The 27,629-nt window shown below is 40.5% G+C and overlaps 2 protein-coding genes across 4 annotated transcripts in view; one reads left to right on the plus strand and one right to left on the minus strand.

Moving 5' to 3' along the window:
• ift140 (intraflagellar transport 140 homolog (Chlamydomonas)) overlaps positions 1-4,126 on the plus strand; it is a 136,434-nt gene extending 132,308 nt beyond the window's left edge. The window contains exon 30 of the mRNA XM_048551792.2: positions 4,010-4,126. Within this exon, the coding sequence (XP_048407749.2) occupies positions 4,010-4,111 (102 nt within the window). The 3' untranslated portion in view covers positions 4,112-4,126. The remainder of the gene's footprint in view (positions 1-4,009) is intronic.
• Positions 1-26,951, minus strand: part of LOC125462164 (glucagon-like peptide 1 receptor) — a 29,623-nt gene extending 2,672 nt beyond the window's left edge. The window contains exons 1-12 of one of the 3 annotated variants that reach the window (XM_048551793.2): positions 26,639-26,945; positions 18,186-18,285; positions 16,680-16,787; positions 12,576-12,700; positions 12,225-12,331; positions 11,237-11,393; positions 10,478-10,637; positions 8,059-8,119; positions 7,271-7,340; positions 3,782-3,870; positions 2,610-2,748; positions 1,674-1,715 (exon numbers count right to left, since the gene is read on the minus strand). In XM_048551793.2, the coding sequence (XP_048407750.1) occupies positions 1,674-1,715; positions 2,610-2,748; positions 3,782-3,870; positions 7,271-7,340; positions 8,059-8,119; positions 10,478-10,637; positions 11,237-11,393; positions 12,225-12,331; positions 12,576-12,700; positions 16,680-16,787; positions 18,186-18,285; positions 26,639-26,722 (1,242 nt within the window). In that variant the 5' untranslated portion in view covers positions 26,723-26,945. Of the gene's footprint in view, positions 1-1,673; positions 1,716-2,609; positions 2,749-3,781; positions 3,871-7,270; positions 7,341-8,058; positions 8,120-10,477; positions 10,638-11,236; positions 11,394-12,224; positions 12,332-12,575; positions 12,701-16,679; positions 16,788-18,185; positions 18,286-19,135; positions 19,239-26,638 lie in introns of those variants that run through there. The other 2 variants (XM_048551796.2, XM_048551795.2) reach the window with 2 other exon arrangements.
• Positions 26,952-27,629: the final 678 nt, after the last annotated feature.

The raw sequence follows: 27,629 nt of genomic DNA on the forward strand, positions 1-27,629 counted from the left end.
GGTCCGTATCCATCTATACCCTTCCCATCAATGTATCTATCCAAATGTTTTTTAAAATGTTGCTATTGTACCTGCCTCAACCACTTTCTCTGGCAGCCCACTCCATATGCATACCACTCTCTGTGTGAAGAAGTTGCTCCTCAGGTCCTCCTTAAATCTTTCCCCTCTCACCTTAAACTTATGCTGCCTAGTTTTCAATTCCCCACCCCTGGGAAAAAGACAATATGCATTCATTCTATCCATGCCCCTCATGATTTTATATACCTCAATAAGATCATCTCTCATTCTTCTACATTCTAAGGAATACCGTCCTACCCCATCCAACCTCTTCCTATAACTCAGAGCTAGTAGTCCTGGCAATATCCTTGTAAATATTCATTGCACACTTTCCAGTTTAACTATGTATTTCCTGTAACAGGGTGACCAAAACTGTACACAATATTCCAAGTGCGGCTTCACCAACAACTTATACAACAGTGACATGTAATTCAATCATGGCTGATATATTTCTCAACCCATTCTCCTGCCTTCTGCCTATAACCCTTGATCCCCTTACTAATCAACGACCCATCTATGTCTGTCTTAAATACACTCAATGACTTCAGTCTTCTGCAAGTAATGAGTTCCACAGATTTACACGCTCCAGCTGAATAAATTCCTCCCCATCTCAATTCTTATCCATATTCATTCTTTCCAGCCCCTCAATATTCTGTAAATTTCAATGAGATCTACTGTTATCCTTCGAAACTCCCAAGTATAGTTCCAGAGTCCTCACCGCCCCTTATGTGGCAAAGGCCTTCATCCCCAGGATCATTCTGGTGAACTTCCTCTGGATCCTTCTTACAGAAGGGCAACCACAACTGTACACAGTATTCCAAAAGTGACCTCACTAACATCCTGTACAACCTCAACCACTAACCTTAGCCACTAACCTCAACTTCTATACTTAATGGTCTGAGCAATGAAGACAAGCATGCTAAATGCCTACTGAACCACTCTGTCTACATGTGATGCAACTTCCAAAGAGGTAAGTACTCAGTGAGCCATGCATTTACCTCTTTTGCCTTGTTGATCCTGTGCCAATTAGCTCATGGCTCAGGTAGTAATCTGGAGATCATTACCTTTTCGGATCTGCTTTCTAATTTAGCCCCTAACTGTTCATGTTCCCTCAACAGAACTTCCTTCTATCAACAGTGCTGGTACATGGACTGTGACAACTGGATCTTTCTCCTCCTAACCAAAGTTCTTCTGCAGCCCAGATGAGATATCCCACACCTGGGAACCAGGCAGGCAACACTGCCTTGGGACTCAATCCTGGCTACAGCGAACAGTGTCTATTTCCCTGAGTGCACTATCCCTGATTACAACTATATTTCTCCTCTCTGCCCCTCACTTGAATGGCTCCTTGTTCTGTGGTGCTATGTCAATTTGCTCATCCTCCCTGCAGCTCCCAGTCATCCACACAGGGAGCAAGAATATCAAACCAGCCTCCATGCCCCAGCACACAGAGAGAAGAAGACACGCAACAAAACAAAGACCAACAACTCTCCTTACGGTTATGACAACCATTGCCTCAGAGCTGAGTTTGTGGCAGTGGGAATACTCCACTAAGCATCAGGCTGAAGGACACTAATTATGGAAAATGTTAAGCCGTGGATGTCTTGTCACCTTACCTCGCCATTAATAAAACAATACAGGACTGCCACCAACAAGCCCTGAAAAATAAAAGTAAACAATAAAGAGAAAACCAACACCCGAACAGTACTTCAGGGATTTATCTTGATTCAGCAAAATCCACAATACACCAACACATTCATCACAAGCTGAACATATATTTGGGAACAAAAACAAAGTTGCTGGAAAAGCCCAGCAGGTCTGGCAGCATCTGTGAAGGAGAAAACAGAGTTAACATTTCGGGTCTGATGACCCTTCCTATCCTTGGGATCTAGATGAATGTTGAATCCACTAGACCCTCACATTTCAGCCTTGCAATTTCTAAACTCCCAATCCCTATGCCTTGTCTCCGTTTACCCAAGGCCCACTGTAACACAGCAAGTGGCTCTGATCTGCCCCGTATCAGCGGCGTACAACATTTCCATTAGTGATGACATCCTTACCCAACATTTGATATGAACCTTGGGAGTCACCTTTTGGGCATATGGAATAAATGAACTTGAAGGCCTAGACTGCAGAACAATTTTAAAAAAAAGGATCAGGCCATTCATTTATTTTGTCACACCTATGCCAGCTTTTTAAAAAGTTATCCTTTGCTGTTTCCCAATAACTACAATTTTCCCTTAAAGTATTTATCCAGGTCCTTTGTGAAAGTTATTATTGCTTTTGGTTTTAGCAGCCTTTGAGAGTGCATTCCATGTCAATGATTCTTCCCTGTTTCTTTTTGCCAATTGTCTTAATCTAGCTCTTCTGGTGACCAATCTGCTGTCAGTGAAAACAGTTAATCTTTATTTATCAAAACCCATTCATAATTTTGAATACTGCAAATTAATCGAACATTAAACTTTTCTGCTTTAATGAGAACCTGTTTCACATATTTCAGCAAGTATCCAGAATCAGTATTTAGTATCAGACTGTGCAGTGCATAAAACTACCTGTATGGAGCCAAAGAGGAGTTCAACAAATAGTTTTATGTATCGAAGTATTCCTTTAGCATTCTCATCCGTGATAAAAATAAAAAAAATCTCGTGCACCCCCAACAAAGGGATTAGAATTAGCGTCGATTTTGTTAATCTGAAACAGAAATGACACTGAGTTATAACAAGCACAGTAAGAAAACACAAGGCAGTTCATAATGAAGTATATTCTAGCAGGCCAATCAACAGATTCCAGAAAGAAATATATTTATTTCTGATGAAAAGCAGGATAAAGGGCTGTGGGAGACAGGCAGTAAAGTGGAGTTGAGACCAGAATAAGACCAACCATAATCATATCAAATGGTGGACGTGGGGTCGGAAGGGCCAAATTGCCCACTCCTTCTAATTCCTATGTTCAATGTATTGCCCATTTCATAGACATTGAGATACAGACTGACTTTGGAACAAACAATGCATGTTTAGCAGTTTCTCCCTTCTGCCAGGTCTCTTCCAGCCCAGTGGGGTAGAAAACACTGTCCATCACCAAGTCCCTCCTCTATCTCTAGGAGCTATACGCCACACTCAAGCTTGTAACAGCTGACTTTGGAATTGATGGTGCCAGTACCTACGTTGGAGAATCAGCCCATTCCATGTAACTAGAATTTACTTCACACAAGATGGTATAATTCATTAAGAGATTAGGTTTCTAAGGCTTTGTCATCGAGAGGCCATTCCCGGCAAATGATTTTCAGCGACTAGGGGCCTCTCTGGGTATGAGTCTGGCTTGTGTCTACTATACCACTATAAATTATTAGTTCCTGGATAGCAACTTCATGGAAATCATAAACATTTGAGTGACAGTGTGACAGTAATACTGGTGATTTACATTTCTTCCTAAAATAGTGGTGCGAACCACAAAGACCAACGATTGAAGGGCCCTTGAATCCTCTATGGTGTCAAAGGCTTCATCCAGCTTGCCCAACAAACAAGCGCAAAGCTAATTATTGACTCCAATTCCTTAGGATCACCAGCCAGAGCTCTAAAAGAAGCAACGATAACATTGTAAAATTGACAAAGAGTATCTCTAAACAAAGGAGCCAGAGTAATTCTTTCCCTCCCATCTATGGAACTTGGCTGGATCTTTTAACTGGCTGATCCCCAGTCTCACAAAGAAACAAAAAAAACCTTACCGATTTTTAAAATCTGTATTGTGTGTCTGATGGGATCGCATCTTGGAGACGAGTAGAATTATTATTCTGATGAATATTGCAAAATTAATCTGAAACCAATCAAATAAGTTATTGTATTAGTGAAGCCCTTTCACAGTTTCCCTTGGCTGAATAGGCTGCTAATACAATATCTGCAGTATTTCACAAACACAGAGCGTGATCTCATCTGATTTCTGTACTGTTTTACAGATTTGGCTGGAAATGGAATTGGACTCAGATGTAACATCTTTCATAACGTGCCAATGTTTATCATTGGTGGATGGTGGGATGCAAACAAGAAATCATCATTAAAACATGTTCTAAAATAAACTTACAGCATGCAGCCATTGCAATCTGCATATCACTGAGAGCATGTAACCTGTGTGTAACAGAATGTGTAACAAGTGAGTGTAACAGACTCTGTGTCTCTTAAGTCATAAGTTCTTTGGCAATGCTTGCATTAGTGTAATCTCCAATACTTTAAATAGAAAGAACTTCACTAGTCTATGAACTCTTATAGGAGTTTGTGCAGACTTCCCCTGACCTATATCATAGAAGATCTGACTTAATTTCAGCTTTCCTCTTTGTCTTCTTTCTATTCCTTGTCTATACGTAGCAATAATTCCATATGTTCTATTAAACTTGCATTTTTTCCATGTCTATTCACATATGCATTTTAGTTGCCTGGGCTCATTTCAGCCCATCATTTTTATTCTATTTTTTCCTCTTTTTAAAAACCCCTTTTCTCTTTACTTTTCTAGTCTTGTTTCCCTTAATTTTTCCTTTCTGGCCCTCACTTAATTTATCCTTTCTGCCATCCTATATGCCTACCCCAACCTTCAGTATTCCTCAACCACCTTGCTTTCTTGCCACCACCCCATGATTGGCTTTCTCAGATAAGACTACAGTTTCTCTCCACCTCACTTGGCATCCTCTAATGTGCTCATCGAGGCACATTGCTCTGAGTCAGTGTAAGCAGCAACTCCAACTGCTTCATCCCACTCGGCCATTGATCTTCCCATCCAATGCATCTGCTGGAAATGAATCTTGCCAATCTTCTTTCTCTTCAATTCCCATTGCTAATCCTCCGCATTCTGCTAACAGAGCAGCTTTTAATATCCTTCAATGCATTTCCTTCCAGAACATCTGTCCTTAAATGAACAAGGTCCTTGCTATCTGTAGTCCTCAATAAGAAATTCACAATGACATAATGGCTATAACTGAAACTTGGATTGAGGAATGTGACATTTTGTTTCTTAATGAAGATTTCCCAACTGGGCCTTACCCTCCACCACTTGACCTACTAAGATCATCTTGGAGGCCGTGTGGCGCATATCACTAGCTCACATTTCAACTTTAGCACCCTGTCCTCTGGCTCTTTATAGCCCTTGGAGCATCTCATCTTCCAATTCTCTCTCACTCTTATTCAAAATGCTCATTCTACCCAGGTACCATAAAAAATGTTCTCACTAGGATGTCTTCACTGCTTTTCTCCCTTAGCCTCTGCACCAAAAAACTTCTCATCCTTGATGGTTTCAAACTCCATCTCAATTGCAGATACTGTAAACCAAAGACAAAAATAGAAAGCATCTGAGGAGGGAAATCAGAGTTAATGATTCAGGATGCTGCCAGACCTGCTGAGCTTTGCCAGCAATTTCTATTTTTGTCTCCATCTCAATTCATTTTGCTTTTTCTCTCCGCAGAGTTCACTTCCACCTTAATATCCCTTCACCTTTCTTTCCAGGGAAACTATCTTACAGCCTCACCCATATTCACCCCTTACTATCTTGTACAATCTTGCTACTTCCATTGTAAGAATCATAAATAAGACCAAAATTTGTTTATTTCCCTGCATCATTCTCCATTCACCTTCTCTGCTACATCCAAAATCTGCTTCCATCTGTTCCTCCTTGCAACAAAAAAATTCTTTTCTAACAATGGGTATTTTCAAAATTCCAAAATGTTTTGCCTTCACCCCAATATTTCTGCAGTCACTAACTCAATCAACAGTCACTTCCACCTTTGAAGCACCAGTCCCTTCTAAAACCATTACTCTCTCTCACCATGGTCATTCCCTGCTGAGGCCATCATTTCCACTTCCATTAATCAAAAAGACTCAGATTTGAGTTCCAAGTTCAATATGTTCCCAGGATTTCATATTGGAGTCCCTCTAATCAGGTTTCTATCCCTGTCATAATGCTTTTTAATTAGACATAAATGAACATACGAGATTACAGCAAAGATAAACTTTCATTCCTCATCCTTCTCCACCAATCTGCAGCCTTTGAGGTGGTTGACCCAACCGTCATCATCCAACACCTCTGCTCCCGAGATGCTGCTTGGCCTGCTGTGTTCACCCAGCTCCACACTTTGTTACCTCTCTACTGTTGTCTGCTTTCACTTGATTTCATTCTCGTCTGTCTAATCATAGCTTGATAAATCTCTTTCTGTTCTTTCACAGGTTACCACTGGTGTCCCAGGGCTCAATCATTGCCTCTCAACATCAATTCATGTTCCTACTGTCCCCCTCAGTGACAGTAACCTAAGGCACAGTGTTAATTTTTACATACATGTTGACAATGTACCTCACCACAAATTCTCTCGCCTCCTCCAGGGTAGTTAAATTATCAGGCTGATGATCTGACACCCAGTTCTAGATGAGCAGAAACCTCTGGCAATGAAATATTGGGAACAGTGCAGCCAGCCGTTGTTTTTGTTCCCCAGCAAAAGTCGTTCCTTAGCTATCCTACTCCATCCACTGACCATGGTTTGAGGCTAAACCAGCTTGTTCATAGCTGTGGCACCACACTTGACCCCAAGATGAGCTATCAACCATACATTAGTACAATCATCAAGTTCCACATCCGTACCCTCAGCTGGCTCTATCCCACTTCAGTTAATCTGTCACTGAAACCTTTATTCATGCTTTTGCGATCTCTGGACTTGACTTTCCATGTTGTATCTTCCATAAACTGGAGGCCATCCAAAAGCGAACCTTACTCACAACAAGTACTCTTCATCTATCACCCAATGTTCACCGACCTACACTGACGTCCAGCAAAGCAACACCTTATCTTAAAATCCACAGTTTTGATTTTAAATCCTACATGGTCTCACCCCTCCCTATCTCTAATCTCATATTGCCTCAGCCTCTGAAATATCTATGGAAATCTTTTGAATACTGGACTGTTTTTCATTCTTAATTTTAATTGTTCCTCCATTAATAACCATTTCTTCTGCCTCTCTACTTAGCATTCCTTTCTTAAGACATTTCTTAAACTCTGACTTTTTGACCAAGCTTTTTATCATTTCCCTTAATATCTTTTATGGGGGCTTAGTGCCAAACCTTCTATTGCTCCAACAAAGGCCTTTGGATGTTCAATTACAATAGAGATGCTTTATGAGTACAAATGGTTTTTGTAGTGGCTTGAATATAATGCGCAGAGGAAACAAATGGTAATAGAGCCTCACAATGATGACAAGTAACATTGGTGATCGCACAATCCACCAGAAGGACATGTTAGTGTTTTGTCTCCAGCACCTGTTTAAAAAAAAATCAAAATGAGAAACTAAAAATTTTACATAATTTCAATGTCACAGATTGCTGATTCCATCATTGGTAAGGACAGCATTTTTTTGCCCATTCTTCATTAAATTGATATTTCAGGTGGCAGTTGAGAGTCAATGACATTGCTGAGAGTCTGGAGTCACATGATGAGGAGACCAGGTAAAGATGGCTGATTGCTTTCCCTAAAGGACATTAGTGAACTAGGTCAGTTATTATAACACATGATAATTATTTCATGGTCAACATCACCGAGACAACTAATCCAAACCTGGGCCTCAATATTACTAACTCAGTTGCATTATCACTTGTCACTGTCTCCTTATTATCATTCCTCTTAGCTTCATGATCATAGGGAGAACGGTGGATTGTCTACTGGCCAGTGACATCTCCTGGAAAGCATCTGGTTGTTGATATCAGCATTGCATTCAATTGTCAAGGAGCCTCAAACATTCAATGTTTATGCTTAATTCAGGAGGTGCTTGGGGAAACCAGCTGGCAAATGCAATCGGAAAAGCAATGTTTCCAAAAGCAACACAAAAATGGGGAACATAAGAAAGCCTGAGTGAAGCCCAATGACACAAATTGTTACTTTGCAAAATTAAAACAGAAGGATTGTGACTGAGGTGAGCTGTGCTGAGGCAGAGGTGGGAAATGGGTGTCATTCCCCTATGACTGTAGTATTTTGCCTTACCCAGAATTCTCTTGTAAGAACTTGACAATGATCCATGGAAACACAAAAATCAAGGGGACACCTAAAAAATGACAAAACACACAGAGAACCCTGAATCATATTAATCATCCATTAAATTTCCTTTGAGCCAGAGATGCATTTAAAAGGATTCAGGGAGGTAATGGCTTCAGGGAGGTAATTTTTAATTATTATTAGTTATTTTGAATTAACCTATTCAGGTATGTTATTACAGATGTCTTGGGCAGGTCGGATTTGAATGTAGGGACACTACCAGAGCACCACAAAAACTAAACTACATTGATCTAGATATTTTGAATCAAACCAGTCAGAGATATTATTACACATTTTTGGAACAGGTGAGACTTGAACCCAATCCTCCTGACTTAGAGGTGGGGCACTCTCACTTCACCACAACAGCCCTGCTCTATTAATGGTATAATTTAAGGTTATGTGTACAGGAGGAAGGGACATCCATTGGATGATTAGTTGTGCATTGTAGTTAAATCTGGCCTAAAACTGTAATTGCTGGAGAAACTCAGTATCTGTAGGGAGGAAATAGAGTTAACATTTTGAGTCCAGTGACCCTTCTTCAGGATTCAGAAGGTAGCTTAGAACAGAAGCCTTGTCAGAGAGAGGATAAGTAATTCTTCAAGATATGCATGCTTGGAAAAGATGTAGCAGTAAGTTAAACTTAAAACAAAGAACAGTGGATGCTGGAAGTCTGAAACAGAAACAGAAATTGCTGGAGAAATTCAGCAGTGTGGCAGCATCTGTGGAGAAAAAGCAGAGTTAACGTCTTGATGTTTCTTCAAAGCTCAAAATGGAGTCCAAACAGAATTCTGCACTGTTCTGAAGGAGGGTCACAGGTTAATTGTGTTTTCTGTCCATAGATGCTGCCAGATCTTCTCGGTTAAAATTGACTGCTTACTTCACTGATCATGGTTATGTCTGCACCAGGGGTGTCCATAGGAAGAGACCATGCAGTGTCTCAATCAGTGGGCACCGTGGGGGCAGGAGTACATTATCTCTCACCTCACAATGACATTTTAATTTAATTTGTTAAACTTCCTTTAAAGTTTGATATTGGTTACAAAACCCTTTTAAAGGGCATGTTATTGTTATTGATTAATTTGGTTTTACCAGTTACTTACACATGTATGAAGACATAATAACCTGTAGAAGGTGAAGTTAACAGATACAGGTGTTGTTAGACCTAACTGCCTGTCTCAATTCTATGGTTACGTCTGTGCCCTGATGCCCGAGGAATGGGAGCCGGAACATATGAAGCCTTCTGCAATCAGTGGGTCTCCAGTGGTACTGTTCTACAACATCTCCCGGGAATGATATTTCCAATTTAGTTTAAATTCCTTTAAAATTTGGATTTTACTTTTTGCAATCCACCATTAAAGGGTGATTAATTTTGTTTGTTCATTTGATGTTTAAAAAAAGAGGTATTTTATTCCATAAGATTTAGTTTAAATTCAGTAAGTTCCCTTTAAAGTCTTGGTTTTTTTGTTCGTATCTTTTTAAGGTTTGGTCCTTCAGCTAACTGGTTAATTAGTTTATTTAGTTTACTCAGAGGAGTATAAAGAGACACTCAGCCTGAGCAAGGTGGCATTTCCTAGGGTCTGGTAGCAGGCATTTTCAGAGGCTCTTCTAGCCTGACTGGAGCTCAGAGCTGCTTAGAGATAACCAGGTGATGAGGAGTTGGATAAAGAGCAGGTGAAGTCAATGTTTAAGTGACATTGAGTAGGAATGTTGACGTTTCGGGTCAGGACCCTCTTCAAGAGTCACTTTCCTACTCATCTGTTGCTGCCTGGCCTGCAGTGTTCCTCCAGCTTCACATTGTGTTATCTCTGATTCCAACATCGGCATTTCTTACTATCTCTGAGATCCACAATTTCATATCTTTTTCCAGATGGAACCTTGTGAAGTCCAATATAGGAAAGAATTCACTGTTTGTCCACCTCTGTCACCTTTTTTCAAATATTTCTCCAATTCCCTTAAAGGTTTTCTACATTTCTCCTGACATGGACAGCCTATTCTCCATATCCATTGTGGAAAGTAAAACAATACCTACTTCAAATGCATTCTTTCATCTCCTCAGGATGACTCCAAAGCACTTTACAGGCAATGAAGTATATTTGAAGTATTATCACTGTTGTAGGAAGTGTGGCAGGCAATTTGTGCACATGTTCCTGCTACTGCAGTATAATAATGAATGACCAAATCTACTTCTGTGATGATAGTTGAGGAGTCAACTTTGGCACCGTAAATAAGTTCAGACTAATTCTCAGTCAATGGCCCAAAAGGGGCAATGCCAAGACCACTTCTACTCAAGCAACTGGCTATTACACTCCACTCTCTCTGTCATTGACCTCATTATTTACTGAAAACCCAAGAGTCAGACAGATCTTACCCCAACCAATCAGCAGATAGACCAGAAAGCACTTCTGTTCAGTGAAAACAGACACAATGAGCAGGAAATAGAGGAATAGACCTTCAACCAACAGCCAGTGGTAGGTGCAGAGTACACTGTAGTGGAGGAAGATCTGTGAAGAGCGACACCACATTGTAACCTGGAATAAAATGGCAAAATTACACCTCAAGGCAGGCTGCAAGTACAGACATCTCAACATAATAGCACGCCAGGGACATGAAACTGGCTCAAACCCAACCAACAACTTACATTTATTTACAGCTGTTTAGATGGTAAAACATCCTAAGTTGCTTCATGGAAGCGTTTATCAGACAGGATGATGCAAATCAACATCAGGACTTATTGGTAACTGTCAATGAAGGGAGCACAGCTCACAAAAAAACACATGGCCACTACATCCAGATGTTCTGGAGAAGTCAATGGTGCCATACAATGTTGCCATCAACCCTCACCCCCCCCAACAGCTTCCTGCCACCAGTACTGTAATTAAATGGACCATCAACTGTGAAGAAGCACATCATGATCCATTTCTTCAAAGGAACAGTTGTTCCCGGACAGTGACACGCTAGGTCGGAGTTACTGGTTACAGTTAAGCCTGCCCACACAATGCACCTGGCCACAGCTCTATTTTCCCACTCATTGACACAGGTTAGGCAAAAAAGTGGATCCGAATGGGTGAGATTACAGTGGTGATATTATTGCTATTATCATGCCCATGATGGGAGCCCCATCCCTCACCATGTCTGGATCAGCAGTCTGCAATTCGACACTGACATTGCCATTTCCTGCTTGTGGATTGTCCATGAGCACATCTTTGACCAACACGGCAATAGCTCGGAGGATGAAGGAGCCAAACAGGTTCAGATGGATATAGTTTCTCATGCAATGGAGTTTCCTGAGGGACAAGGAAAGTAATGATCTCCTGATTACCAGCTATTCATCCTTTACCTCGAGGTTTGATTCAGTTGCGAAACCCACCCTACCTCTGGGACACATCTCCACAGATTGTCTGGCATCAGGGATAGCGGGGATCCAGGACTGGGAAATAAGCTGTTTCGAGTCCTAGGTTCAGAAATCAGCTGTTTGGCTTTGGGGATGGTCTAACGGAATCAGCTGTTTGGGGACAGACAGGATCAACTTTTGGGGGTCAGGGGTTGCTATGATCAGCTGCTTGGGAGTCATAGTTAAATAGATTTCCCCTTGGAGATGTGTTGAACAATAAAAGTTTAAAGTCTCTGGTGGTGGATATTCCAAGGGTGATAATCTGCTGGAGGATCAGAAACTTGCAATGATGATTGACAAGTTTGGCACTGCACCCTCAGCAGGAGGGACCTATGGCAGAGAAACTGAATTTATTGTCTTTCACAGGGACTGAGCCCTGTGGAGAAGAGGCTATTTAACAAATCAGTTCCAAACCAACAATAGTGCCTTTAACATAAAACGTTCAAGGAAAGTACCATTTAAATAGAGTGGAGCATTCCTTTTCTGATATAATCGTCTCTCAGGTATGATGCCAGATTCAGACTGAAGTTCCAAAATCTGCTGTTCTACTGGAGTGAAGTTAGGGCTTGGAGAGTCCCCACAGGAGGGAATTTGTCTGTAACTCTCAATAGATCCTCTATTGTTATGTGGAGCTGTAGGACAATATGTGGAGGCAAACCGCGAGAGAAAAATAAGGGGCAAAAGTAAAAAAAAGAAAAATAATTTGAGATAAATGTTAAAGTACCTGAATGAGATGAGAGTTAGACTTGCCCCGATGAGTGTAATGAGAGACAGAGTGTAACCAGCCGTGTAAACAAAGCGGAATGTGCTCAGAGTCTGCTGCTTGACCAGCTACAGATAGACAAAGGCATCAATGGGGAACCAGTCACTCTACATCAATCCCACCCTTACCGTATCACCATCCCACCTCACCCTTTAGCCACCTTACCCATCACTCACTGTACTTCAAACCCATTGTACCCCACCCACCATTTACCTTGGTCGCTGTATCCTAAAGTCATTGTACCCATTCTCACTGTACTCTGCCTCATTCCCAAAATACCCTGCACACCAATCATCCATAGTCCTCACTGACCTGTTGATGTAGAAACACATGATCTTCATCACATTCTGAATGATCAACCCAGGGCTCATTTGTGTAATTGTCCATTAGCCAAGAACCTTTTTCAGTACAGTATCTGAATGCAGAGCCTTTATCAACTAGGGGGAACAAATTGAGTTTACTCAACAATTTACACAACAATGGGTTATCATTCTTGAAGGGTCAGTCAGTCACAATGTGACAGAGTTACACCCTTGAAGTGAGTTTGTCAGTGAATTATTCAGTTTATTTGTCACAAGTGGCAATGCTACTCTCTTGAGGGGTCAGTAAACCAGGGAGGGCATTGTTGAGAACAGTTTTTCACATCATTATTTAATTTATTAATCATATTATTATTACAAAATCTGGCAGTTAACAGTCCATCAACATTAATTGTCACATTCTCTCTGGCAGTGCCTCTATCAATTGACATTCTCATCTCAAGCAGTATAAATAATGCTTTCCCCTTGAATTTGTATTCTTGCAAATTGCCCTGATGAATGCAAAATGAAATGCTTAGATAGAATTTATCATTTTTTTCCAGTAATATTAAATTTCTGTACTACAACATGATTATAAACAATATCTTGTTTAAGATTAGGGTTATGGATAATGATGTGGGTAAATGTGAGGGTTTGTACTTTGGTAGGAAGAATAGAGGAACTGAATATTATTTAAATTAGAGGAAGACTGAAGAAAGCATTAGAACAGAGGGATTTGGTGTCTTGGTCCATGAAAACCAAAAACTAGCATCCAAGTTCTGAAATAATAGGCAAGGCAAATAGAAAGTTGGTCTTTATTTCAAAGCGAATATAATGTGAAGGTAGAGAGGTTTTGCTAAATCTATACAAGGCACTTGTCAGACCAGGCCTCAAATACTATGAACAGTTTTTGAGCCTTTTATCGAAGGGAAGATATACTGGCATTGTAGCCAGTCTAGAGAAGGTTTCCTAGACTGATATCCGAGATGGAAGCACTGTCTTATCAGGTGGAAGTGAGGCGAGGCTGAGTAGGTTGGGCCTGTTCTCTTTGAAATTTAAAAGAATGAGAGGCAAATTCACTGAAATATACAAGATTCCTAGGGGACTTGACAAGGTAGATGTGGAGAGGCTATTTCCCCTGTAGGAGAGTCTAGGACCAGACAGCAAAATCTCAGAATAAGGGAACAGACATTTAAGACAAAGATGAAGAGAAATTTATCATTTGAGGGCAGGAATCTTTGGAATTCTTTACCACAGAGAGCTATAGAGGTTGGATTGTTAAATATATTCAAGGCTGAGCAATTTTTAATCAGTAAGGAAATCAATGGATTTGGGACAGAGGCAGGAATGTGGAGTTAAGGATTATTAGATCAGCCATGATATCTGAATGTTGAAGCAAGCTTGATGGGATGAATGGCCTACTTCTGTTATTACACCTTATGGGCTTTTTAACTGCTAGTTCTATCTGTCCTGCCGTTTTCAGTGATTTACACGCATATAAACCTAACTCTTTCTGCCCCTGCGCATTCATTTGGGTTGTGCCATTTATTTTAAACTGCACCTCCATGTTCTAACCACCTCATACCACTATGTATTTGGAATTCATCTGACCACTCTGCTGACTTGACAATGGCAATTCTGAGTTTTATATTATCCTCCTCACATTTTTCAATACTTCCAAGTTTTGTGTCATTCACAAACTTGGAAATTGTTCCCTGTGCACCAAGAACTATCCATGAATATATATCAGAAAAAGCAAGGATCTTGAAACCAATCTCTGGGGAGTGGCACTACAAACCTTCCTCCAACCTGGAAAGTCCTCTGTGTCAGCTAATTTTGCATCCTTGTTGCTACTACCCCATTTACTCCACAAGCACTAGTTTTCTTTCACAAGCCCATTATATGGCACTATATTGAATGCTTTTTGGAAGGTCCATTTATACCACATTAACAGCATTGCCCTTTCCCTGTTACATCTTGAAAAAAACTCCAGCAATTTGGTGAATTTGAGACTGACTCTTCCTAGCGAACCCAAAGTTTTCATATGATTATTAATTCTATCTCTATCACATTTTTCAAGAAATATCCCTACATCTAAAGCCTAAACTAGCTGATTTGTAGTCGCTGGGCTTATCCTCAACACCTCATTTTGGATAGGGGTATTACATTTGCAATTCTCCAGTCTTTTAGCATCACCCCTGAATCTGGAGAAGATTATTCTATCTGCCCAGCTCTGCCCTTGCTCCATTGATATTCTCCCCTAGTTAATTAATCTTACCTATGGATTTTCCTGTTTTTTGCTGTTATGTTAAACCTAATGATATAATGATCACTGACCCCTAAATGCTATTCAATTGTCCCTTGTTCCCAACAACCAAGTCTAGCATTGACTCGTTTCTGGTTGTAATTGGCGTACTGTTGTAGAAAATTGTCCTGAACATAATCAAGGAATGCATGTTTCTCACTGTTTTTTTATACCACCAGTATGCTAATCTATATTCAGATAATTATTGTCCCCATTTTAAATACTCTGATGTTTGACCTTCTCTATAATTTCACAGCAGATTTGCTCCACTAAATCTTTCCCACTGTTGGTGCTCTGTAGATCACACTGGGCAGTGTAATTGTACCCTTTTTGTTCTTTAATTCAAATTCAAGCCAAATTGAGTCTGCCGTTGTATTTTTTAGGACCTCCTCTTTCTGCATCACAATAATGTTCTCCTGAACAAATACTGCCAAATACGTCCACCTAACCCCACTGTCCCTTTTCCCTTTCATATCTTTTATAAACACCATGTAACCAGGAATATTTAACACCATGTCCTCTCTGCTAAGGAAACATGATTCCACATGACAATCTACATCTGTAACTCACCAGTCTTCATGATGACAATCCATGCAGCAGTGCAACCCTAATTTAGAATCCACTACTCTCTTCCACTCTATTAGCTCACTATTCTCTATTCTAGAGTTCTCCCAGTATTTTGTGTACCCTGGTAGTTCTTTCCAATATTCATTTCTGTTCTCACACCTTGAAAGCCTCCTTGACAGCATTTGCAAATTACCCTGCAAGGAACTCAGTTCCTTGGCTCTACTTAAATGCAGTCCATCAGGTTTGTACCTGTGCCATTTCCCCAGTGCCAGTCCCAGTGTCCCAGAATGTAAAACCTTCCCCCCAATATCACCTTTCCAGTATTCATATGTGGCAGTGAGAGTGATGCCAAGATTGCTACTACTGGTTCCTAATTTTCAACAAAGTTCCTAAAATTCCAATGGACCACATCCCACATCCTACCTCTGTTGCTGGTTCTAATGTGCATCATGATCTCTGCCTGTTCACACCCACACAAACTCTGACCCCCTCACCTGCAAAAAGACATCCTGTGCTCCCTCTATTATATCCTTGATCCCAAAACCAAAGGAGACAATGTTTTATATTCTAATAATCTCTGGATAATAATACCTTGCAGATTTCAAACAGAATCTGTATCCTATAGATTCCAGGCCAGGTATGAACTTGTTGGCTATGCACCATATTATATATATTTGTGGCTTCCTCTGTTTCCAACAGATTGTTGAGCAGAAACCAAAATGACTTCAGATGCTGTAAATCAGAAACAAAAATAGATTGCTCGAAAAGCTCAGCAGGTCTGGCAGCATCTGAGAGAGAAATCAGAATTAATGTTTCGGATCCAGTGACCCCTTCTCAGAACTACAGGAAGTAATTTTCTCTCCACAGATTGTTCAATGGATTTGGTTCGCTTTTGTTGCACATTTCTGCATCTATCAGTTTCTTTCTCTTGGTCACTAGTAACAGAATGGATTTTGCTTGCATTCCTCCTGTGTTATGCTCTTGCTTTGAAAAACACATATGTGGTGTTAACTGTGAGAAGTTGTACCCTCTCCCTTTTGACAAAAATCCATTATAATGAACCAGACTATTTGTATATTGGATTTTACTTTAGGTGCAAATGTGTTTGACTTGTACAACAGTGCCATGCATTCTCGGTTTAGTTAATGTTCCTGGAGACAGTTATTTAGTTTCAAAAAATCTTTGTCAGTGATTCATGCCTTAAAGGAGCATCATTGGGATAGTTTACTTTCATTTAATAATTACCTCTGTCTATCCAAGGAATATACCAGGGACATGAAACATTCACTTTGGTTCCTGGCAATGCATCTGGCCAGCAGATATGCATGTCAAAGAAACGATGGCAGAAATCACCTTGGGATGTAAACACAATAATGGTAAAAATCAACAGAACTGGTAATAAGTCTGAATTGAATAATATCCAAGTCCAAACAGTTAATGATAGAACCGAGAGGACCTTAATAGATACTGCATCTTTAAATATAACACTGGAGTGCAATGCCCCATAACTCAGTTACTATATAACATGCAGGTATGTCACATGCAGCAAAACAGAGGTAGATTTCTATCTTCATTGTGTTGGTCGTAAGTTGATAATATCTGAATGTGAGACCTTTGTCTACTAGGAAATAGCAGATCCTGTTTGATTGAATGCCCTGAATATAATTTTCACACAATTAATTTGCCACGTTTATATCTCTGTGAGTGATTTGCTCTGTGTCAATAACATTTTCCCTTTTTTTTGATCGATGAGAGAATAATGATGCTGAAGGAAGCCCATCATTCTGTCTCAACCAGCTACTACTTTGGGATTTAGGGATACTATCCTGTTGTCCTAATCACCCCAACCACCACCTTAATCATTCATTCCCTCCCCGATCAGTGTGCAGTGGAAACAGTATTTGGCATGTACCGAAATGGGTTGTAACAAATTGCTGAGAATCCTTCAAGAATGCTTCACAAACCTGTAACTTCAACTGCCTACATCAAGGACAGCAGGTACATTTAAGGAGTTGAACATGTCTGCTAGTTGTAGACTGGCACATTCCAAGGTCCAGTACAATGTGATGACGGATGCTCTAAAGCTTGGGGCAAAAGCTGCCAAGGCATTGTGGGGAAAGACCACTGCCTGAGGTCTTTCTGCTGAAGTATAACAAGGGCCCATTCAGCTGTCGGAACCCCCTTGGTGCTTCAAAATGAACATAGTTATCTGCATAAGTAGGAAATTATTTTTTGCAACTGTAGACATACTCTGACAAATGTCAAAATTCCATTGTTTTGCTTGTTTTTCTTTTTGCAAAGACTATACAAATATGATGTAGAATATCTCTATGCATTTATGCTTTATTCATAAAAATCATTTATATTTGTGAAATAAAACATAAGCAGGTACATGGTAACAGCAAGACCTCAAATTCTTCTCTAAGTCGCACACCATGATGACTTGGAACAATACTGCTGTTCCTTTACAGTTGCTACATCAAAATCACAACAGCACTGTGGATATATCTACACCACCTGAATGGTTCGGGACAAAGCTCACAATCACCTTCTCAAGAGCAATTAGGGACTTACAACAAAGGCTGGCCTTGCCAGCTGAATTCACATCCCACGAAAGACTAAACAAAATAGCGATATAGCTGTAACACTATGAGCAAAAGGTGGAATCTTGAAAGGATGAATTATAAATGAAAGTGGACATGACAGGTGTCTGAACTTGGTACAGTCTCGGTCAGTATATTATATTGGTACCTGTGAGGGAATCCGGCTGAGACAGTACATTCTCGATGCACTCATTGCGGTACTGTCTCCATTTCTGAACAGTGTCTTCAAACAGGGAGAATGACGCACTCTGGGAAAGCAAAAGCAGCACTGTGAAATGGAGGTTCTATCCAGGGAGTCATCAGCAATGAAATACCCCATTATACTGCAGCAGATGCAACAAAGTGCAGAACCAGGACCAAAATCAAAATCTTTCTGGCCTTACAGGTATTTTTTAAATCAACCTGTCCAGGGAGCAGGTGGGACTTGAAGCCAGGCCTCTTGGTCCAGGGTGGGGGCACAATCACTGCGCTGGGGTTTCAAATTTTAAAGGTAAATGAAAATCACCTGGGAACTCTTCAATTCTTTTGGGAACATGCAGACTAATAACATACATAATATAGAAATATTAAAACTCAGCATGTTAGAATGGCACAACAGGATGGTTTATATTGCAGCTGAGGAACTGAAAGTCGATTTGAATGAATGTGCCTAGAAGTCATACTGGTTTGCTGCTGAATTTTGTTCCCATCAGAAATGTACAAACTTCCAAGGGCTGGAGGGCAAGAAGTGAAACTTCATGTTCAGGAAATCTGCAAGTTTACCTCTCATTATTCTGCATTTGCTAAAACCCTTACTTTATTTCCACCTTCTCAGGGGATTTTGTTCCTACTTAACCTGTCTCTCTTGTAAAACCTAGTTCCCTTAATTAATAGCCATCTTTCAGGACTATTCTGTTTTTATTTAATTTTGGATAGATTACCAACAGCTTGAAGTCTACGTGTATTTCTGTAAACATTCATCACTTGACGTGGAAAAAAATATCCTGGGCCCACCTCATTTAATTACTTTACCCAGTAACAGTTACACAAGGTAATAGTGTCATTGCTCACTTGAACTTTACTAAAGGAATGCAGCAGAATAAAAATGGTCAAGAATACCTCACCAAGTACTGTTTCCTCACCAGACATTTCACTCTGAAGTGGCCTTGTCTCAGCAATGTTTCATTTATGTTCTAACTTCAGCCCTCTTAAACCGAAGTCATGCGCTGCAAAGGTCAGAGACCCCTGTTGCATGGATGCTTAGCAAACAGGCGGGATCAGCAGACACCAAATCAGCTCATGCAGTTCATGCTGCCAAAAATGAGATCAATAACTCAACTGCAGCTCACCTGTAAACAAGTGCCCAAAACACTAGGGGCATAGACTCCAGTCTAAACCAGTAGCGCACAGGCTCCACCTGTGGCTGGAATTGCTTTTGGCCTTCACTCTGCAGAACACTTCTTTCACTTCCTCAGAATGCTGTAAATTGCAAGAAACTAACACATATGTACTTCAACAAATCCCAGGCAGGCCATTTGTGGAGCAAAGTGAGAAGGATAGGCAGAGAATGAGTTGACAGAGATGCAAAAGGAGGGGAGTGGTGTGTCGGATATAGCACGGTGAAAAAGGAATGTGTAAAAGGTGCACTACACAAGTGATCTGGCACTATGTTTTGACCAGTGTGATGTTTCTTGAAAATTAATAACTCATATGTATACATTCAATGGGAATGGAGTCTATAGACAAATGCTTCCTGAAACAGCAAAAATGTGGAAAAAGCAAGCATAGAGAAAATTAGTGGAACATGGTACTAAAGGATAGAGATGGAAGGCAGGATTTTAGTTTAGAAAGCCTCTTTGATTTTATAAAATACATAACAAAATCCCTTGATTAGATTCTAACTTGTAAATTATTGCTGGGTATCTGTCATTCCGAATGTAAACATTTCCTAGAACACCTTGAATTGATTGCAGTGTACAACTCACTCGCTAAGTTTAATATTCTAGATTTTACCAAAATCCTTGGTTAGATTATGTTGTATAACTCACTTCGAGAGAGCAGCTATTTTAGATATAAAACTGTCACCAAACACCTTAATTTGATTTTAGCCTGAATTTCACATTTAAAACTTTTATTCTGTACATAAACTACTCCAACATATCTCTTCAATTTCAATACAACTCAGTCATTTTCAACAGTGATTAGATGCAGCAATATTCTAATAGTTTAACAAACTTTATGACGAATTCCAATGACTTTCATGGGGGAAGGGTGGGTTCTGTGGAATTTGAGGAATTGTTTTAAGTAGTATTAAAGGGAAACTTAAGATTGAAAGTCAGGTTTAACAATATTCAGAATAGATTGTGAGTAAGCTTGAATCAACAATCTTATCAAGAAGGTATTATTCATATCCTAATAAATTGCGCTAGGTTGTCACAGAGATGTAATGTTATATCTAAAGATGACTAATTAAAAAACTTGATTGGACAGATGAATTGTCTATGCACCCAGATAACACCAGATGTCAGTTCTGAAATATGGAAATTAAATGTTATGAAGAAACACATTACAACTGGAGATTTTTCAAGGGCAAGTGAAATATTTAAAAATAAACACAGAAAACCATGTACTCAAGTTCTCAGTCTTGGGAGACCTGAAAGCCAGCATCAATGACTCAAAAACCTTTTGTATGTGCTCAAGGTACTTAGTCAATGGCCTTCACCTGTACATGCTTATCCTTGATCATTAGATCAACATACTATTAACACCAGTCTTTGGATAAAGCAACTGAACCATTTTGAGGGTGGTGTTAGAGAGTTTTTTTTGGATTAGCGGCCTGAGACCAATGGTGTGCTGCAAGGATTCATGCTGGATCCGCAGTTCTTTGTCATTTATGTACACGATTTGGATGTTAATGTAGGAGATATGGTTAGTACATTTGCAGATGACATTAAAATTAGTGGTGTAGTGGGCAATGAAGGTTATCTCAGGGTACAATGGGACTTTGATCTGATGGGCTGAGGAGTGACAGATGGAGTTTAATTTAGATGAATGTGAGATGTTGCATTTTGTTCAGGCAACCCAGGGCAGGACTTGTACACATAATGGTGGGGAATGTTGCTGAATAAAGAGACAGAGGGTTGCAGATGCATTGTTCCTTGAAAGTGAAGTTGCAATGTAGATAGGGTGGTGGAAAAAAAAGCATTTGGTGTGCTTGCCTTCATTGATCAGAACGTTGCGTAGATGTCATATTATGACTGTACAGGACATTTGTGAGGTCACTTTGAAGTGCTGTGTTTAATTCTGGTCTCCCTGCTACAGGAAAAATGTTGTTAAACTTAAAAGGGTTCAGTATAGACTTAAAGATGTTGCTGGGACTGGAGGGTGTAAGCTGTAAGCTGAATAGGCTATTTTATTCCCTAGAGCCTCAGAAAATGAGGAATGATCTAAAAGAGGTTGAGAAAATCATGAAGGGCATAGATAGGGTGAGTGGTCAAAGTTTTATTCCCTGGGTTAGGGTGTCCAAAACTAGAAGGCATAGGTTTAAGGTTAGAGGGGAAAGATTTAAAAGGGACCAAAGGGGCAACTTTCTCAGAGCAGTGTGTGTATGGAACAAGGTGCCAGAGGGGGAGGAGGTGGAGGTGGGTATGATTACAACATTTAAAAGACATTTGGGCAGGAATGTGAATAGGACAGGTTTAAGAGGGATATGGAGCCAAATGCTGGCAAATGGGACTAGATCAGTTTAGGGTACCTGGTCATCATAGATGAGTTAGACTAAAGGGTCTGTTTCTGTCCTGTATGATTCTGACTCTAAGATTAAATTCCAAACTATAAATCACAACCAGCTAACTATTATTTTACGTAAACATCACAAACCTTTGATTAGATTAAAACTTTTAATTCGCTGCCCAGGTAATGAATCTATAACTAAATATATCCCACTTTCATAAAGTCAAAGGATCTCCACAGTGTAGCAAGTCTGCACTGATCCTCCATAGAGCATCCTTTCCGCACCCTATCCTCGTAACTCTGCATTTACCATGGTTAGTATACCTAACTTGCACATCCCTGGATGCTACAGAACAATTTAGAATGATCCAATCCACCTAACCTACACACCTTTGGACTGTGGGAGGTAGCCAGAGCACCCAGTGGAAAGTCATGCAGATATGGGGAGAAGGTGTCACCTCTAAACAGGCAGTTGCCTAAGCTGGAATCAAACCTGTGTCCCTAATGATGTAAGGCACTTTTACAGGAGTCAATTAGATTCCAATCTAAAACACACTCTGGGTGTATGTGATTCTATTGTAAACATCTAGTTCATAAAGTTTTGGCAAAGATCTGTAGTTCAGGTTGTGGGTGAGGTTGACTTGCTCACCGAGCTGGCTTCATCAGAGGCTCCACTGATGATGTCACCTGGCATGGTGACAAAACATCTGAACAAGAACAAGCCAGCTCAGCAAGCAAGTCAACAATCTCATCTAGTTCATAATTCGTATGTTTAAGTGTATAAAATTTAAGCTTAGCAATTTAATTGTTTGAAGTATGGAAAAATTTGAGCAACTGGTGAAAATAACCTGATGTAAATGCAACTCAAACACATGTGTTTACAGTGTTGAAAGACAGCCTCTGTTATCTTACAATATCAGAATTGATAGTGGAAAATTCTTCAATGAATTATCCATCCACCCATCTCTAAACTTGTTTTGAAGTCAGAAAGTCTATAGCGAAGGCACAATAAGCATTGAACTGAAAGTAATATAATTAATTTGTATTTCTGACTGAACCATCACAAAACATGCCATACTACTATAGAGATAATGATTCAGAGTGGACCCTTGGTTCAAAGGTTGTTTTGTTTGATTTATCAAAGTTTTTCATGGATAGAAGCATGTAGTTCAGTTTAGAAATAGACTGAAGAAATTGCAGATTTGATAATGAGGCTACAATTCACTGAGTTGAGACAGTCAAAGAAAATAAATGTTAATCAAGCCTGCATCTTAAGCATGAAAGTAGTAACAAAAATGTGTTTGGAGCTCTTGATCAGTTTGGGTTTTGTGAGGGAAAAGCAACTGAAAGATTTGCTCTCGCACACAGCTAGTGGAAGATTTCTACCTGGGACTTATACGCCTTGCAATTGAAGACACTGAAGAATTATCTTAGAAAGCATTTAGGTATCTTACAACAATCCGAATAAGGAGCTGAGGTTTGACAGTTATGAGAGCTATAAAGAAAAGGTGCAAGTTTGCAGAGCGAAGAAACTAATAGGAAGACTTCTATAGAATCTTAACTCAGAGCATAGCTGGAGCTCTGAGGATTACTGTTGTGTTCCATAGAATCCCTACAATGAAGAAGCAGGCTATTCAGCCAACAAGTCCACATCTACTCTCCAAAGAGCATGTTACCCAGACTCACTCCCCTACCCCATCCCTGTATTTCCCATGGCTAATCTACTGAACCAACACATCACACTGTAGGGAATCTAATCTAATCTAATCTAATCCCTGGACAATTTAGCATAGCCAATCTACCTAACCTGCACATCTTTGGATTGTGGGAAGAAACCAGGGCACACAAACACAGGAAGAACATACAAATCCCATGCAGTCACCAGAGGCTGGAATTGAACCCGGATCCCTGGTGCTGTGAGACAGCAGTGGTAGCCATTGAACCACCATGCCATTGGTCTCAGGTTGCAGGATTTGGCAAGGTAAAGGAACTCTTGGGGTGAGTAAAAAGTAAACCTGAGTGAGTGTATTGCATTATAGATAATAAAGTGTGAAGCTGGATGAACACAGCAGGCCAAGCAGCATCTCAGGAGCACAAAATCTGACGTTTCGGGCCTAGACCCTTCATCGGAAAAGGGGGATGGGGAGAGGATTCTGAAATAAATAGGGAGAGAGGGGGAGGCAGGCCAAAGATGGATAGAGGAGAAGGTAAGTGGAGGGGACAGTATAGGTGGGGAGGTCTTTATAAGCCAAAAGTCAAACCTGTAGTGTTTTCTCTGCTTAATTTCTCTTTACATACAATAAAGTTCACATTTATTTAAAAACATGAAATCTTATGGCATAGTTTCTGTCAGTTAATTGCTGGGTGTTCAGGTTTCTCTAAATGGTGCATAATGGGATTTTAGTACTATACAAAGATGCCTTGAAAACCTTGCTTAGATTTCAGCCAATAACATATATAAATCTTTCACATTCCTTGATTTGATTCCAGCCTGTAACTCACTCCTTGGATATCTGTTACTCCTGAATTTAAACTTGCCCACTTAACACTTGAATAGACATCAGCCTGTAACTCTCACTTTGGATATCTGTTGTTTTTCACTTAGATTGCCCAAACCCTCAATTACATTCTAACTTGTAATTCTCTCAGTAGGTTTATAGGTAACATTCCAGCATACTTCCTATTTTACAGGGAGTCAAAGATCAAATGAAAGTTGCTGATGTAGTCCCCTGTTTCAAAAGTTCAAGGTCCTTGATCCAGAATAAAATTCTCCAGCTGCCTGAATTCCTGCCCTTGTTCTGTCTCTTCTGGTGCTATTGCCTCTACGAATTAAATATTTACCAATCACATCATACAGTAATCACAAGATGATAAAATGTGAGGCTGGATGAACACAGCAGGCCAAGCAGCATCTCAGGAGCACAAAAGCTGACGTTTCGGGCCTAGACCCTTCATCAGAGAGGGGGATGGGGAGAGGGAACTGGAATAAATAGGGAGAGAGGGGGAGGCGGACCGAAGATGGAGAGAAAAGAAGATAGGTGGAGAGGGTGTAGGTGGGGAGGTGGGGAGGGGATAGGTCAGTCCAGGGAAGACGGACAGGTCAAGGAGGTGGGATGAGGTTAGTAGGTAGCTGGGGGTGCGGCTGGGGGTGGGAGGAAGGGATGGGTGAGAGGAAGAACCGGTTAGGGAGGCAGAGACAGGTTGGACTGGTTTTGGGATGCAGTGGGTGGGGGGGAAGAGCTGGGCTGGTTGTGTGGTGCAGTGGGGGAAGGGGATGAACTGGGCTGGTTTAGGGATGCAGTGGGGGAAGGGGAGATTTTGAAACTGGTGAAGTCCACATTGATACCATATGGCTGCAGGGTTCCCAGGCGGAATATGAGTTGCTGTTCCTGCAACCTTCGGGTGGCATCATTGTGGCAGTGCAGGAGGCCCATGATGGACATGTCATCAAGAGAATGGGAGGGGGAGTGGAAATGGTTTGCGACTGGGAGGTGCAGTTGTTTGTTGCGAACTGAGCGGAGGTGTCCCACCTCCTTGACCTGTCCGTCTTCCCTGGACTGACCTATCCCCTCCCCACCTCCCCACCTACACCCTCTCCACCTATCTTCTTTTCTCTCCATCTTCGGTCCGCCTCCCCCTCTCTCCCTATTTATTCCAGTTCCCTCTCCCCATCCCCCTCTCTGATGAAGGGTCTAGGCCCGAAACGTCAGCTTTTGTGCTCCTGAGATGCTGCTTGGCCTGCTGTGTTCATCCAGCCTCACATTTTATCATCTTGGAATCTCCAGCATCTGCAGTTCCCATTATCTCTGATACAGTAATCACAGATTAGTTTATTTATTTCACCCTCATCTGAAAGATAAAACAATTCATTTCACCACCCCAGAATTTGCCAGGAGCTGATCTTTTAGAATTTACATTTTAGATTTTGATCCTTAATTGAGTCTAACTAACCCAGAATTGCTCCAATTGAGTTAGTTGTCCACAAGTGTTTATGCAAGACATAGGCTGAATTTCCTTCCCTTATCAGTTCTGCACACCTAATTCCACATAGACCAAATGGAAGACTCAGGATCTGCTCCTTCTATGTTGTGCTCATATTATTCTTTTGCTCCCTCGAACTGCTATATCTGACCTGACTTGAGTCCATCCCCTGGCATAGCACTATCAGTCTTAAACTCAACCAGGATCCAACATTCATCTGAATTTCATTCTCCTTGATTTTGTGAATGAAAATGAAGAGGATTCTATACTGAATCTCTATCCTGCATATTCAGTTTTACACCTGGGTGATAAGTTGAAAATGTAGCCTATTAGTTCTTTAAAAATTTGTATTTGGATACAAACATACATACTCAGAAATTACTGCTGCTATTATTAGCAAGCTCACTTGTGACACATTGATATAGGGTTGCTCCTATTGCTGATGGAATGGCAGTTGAAATCAGTTTATTGGGACTTTATTTGCACTAAAGTTAGTGAAGGAATGTCAGAAAAATGTGTTAAGCAAGACTCTGCCAATATTGCCAGCAGCAACCTCCAGGATGTGGAATTATTACAGTATTTGAGTGAAACTAACTAAACAAATCATTTCAAACTACAAGCTTGGATTCTCATTGCTAATGATAAAGACTTAGTAACACTCGAAATATTAATGCAATTGTGTAATTCTTCATTTATCAATAATGTGACAGCCTTCATCTTTCTGACTGGAAAACTTATAGAAAAAGCTATAGAATTAAAAAAAATACTATGGGCTTTGACTCTCAGTGGAATTTTCTTCAAAACAAGAAAAATTACACATTAATTAGTTTCTTCATCAATTTCTCAGGTGATGACAGGTTTCCCCGTCACTTTGTCACCATTTGTAAATGGATATTTAAACATTCTTACCTGTTCTGGAGCTGCAATCAAGGAGAAAAGAGTGATTGCTGGCAGGAAGTGGAGGCAGGGCCAATGTCCAGTCATCCATCCCATGCTTTTAAACCCTATTCGCTGCTGTATTTGCTCACTTTGACTCAGGAACAGCAGACAGGCACAATACTGATGTCTGATTCATGCAATCAAGATGGGGAAATGAACCCAGTAAGAAGCTGGGACATTCAGAATGCGACCTTTAAGGTATGGCCAGTCAGAGGAACTGCATGCCTGTTGTATTTAGGTGCCACCTTTATTGGCTCGCTGCCAGTGCCAAAAGCATATTGTTTCATTATGCACCAAACTAAGGACTCAGTTCACGATCACTAAACTCAATGTCCAGTCAATAAGGAGGTCAACCTGCCAAGTGCACAACAGTGATTTTTAACAAAGTGGGAAATGTAAATTATCGCCCAGTTTAATTCAAAGCGTCACTGAGTAGTTTCAGGCCAGGAAATAGAGTCCAGTCATTTCACATTACTCCACATGACCCTTTTTAAAGGAGGACGGAGTGATGTATTAAAACAAATTAATGATTCTCAGTGGTGCTAGATTTTTACCTTGTATTTGTCATTGCTGGAAACAGCAATAATTTACCTTCATGGCCATAAAATCTGTAGTAGCTTCATAAACCACAGTTAAAGGTGAAAGATAAGAAGGTTAGTGTTGTGGCCAGGCAGAACTGGATCATGTGGCCCCAGTTCCTTGTTATAGATTCCCATTGTCTGCCCATACTTGGTGTACTCCATATGGTCTGTTAACTGTGCTTTCTCTATCATTACTTGACTTGCATCTTCCCACTGAGCCCCACTGATAATTTGTGCACATCTCATCTTACGTTTGGAGCTCATCCAGTATGTTTGAAATCTCATTCAACTGGGAGTAGTCTGTAACTCATCTACAACATGCCATAGACAGCACTGCTTCATTCCTGGTCAATGTCTCTTCTGTCAGCTCTGTACATGCA

This window comes from Stegostoma tigrinum, chromosome 23 (genome assembly GCF_030684315.1).
Source record: "Stegostoma tigrinum isolate sSteTig4 chromosome 23, sSteTig4.hap1, whole genome shotgun sequence".
In the NCBI taxonomy this organism is placed as follows: Eukaryota; Metazoa; Chordata; class Chondrichthyes; order Orectolobiformes; family Stegostomatidae; genus Stegostoma; species Stegostoma tigrinum.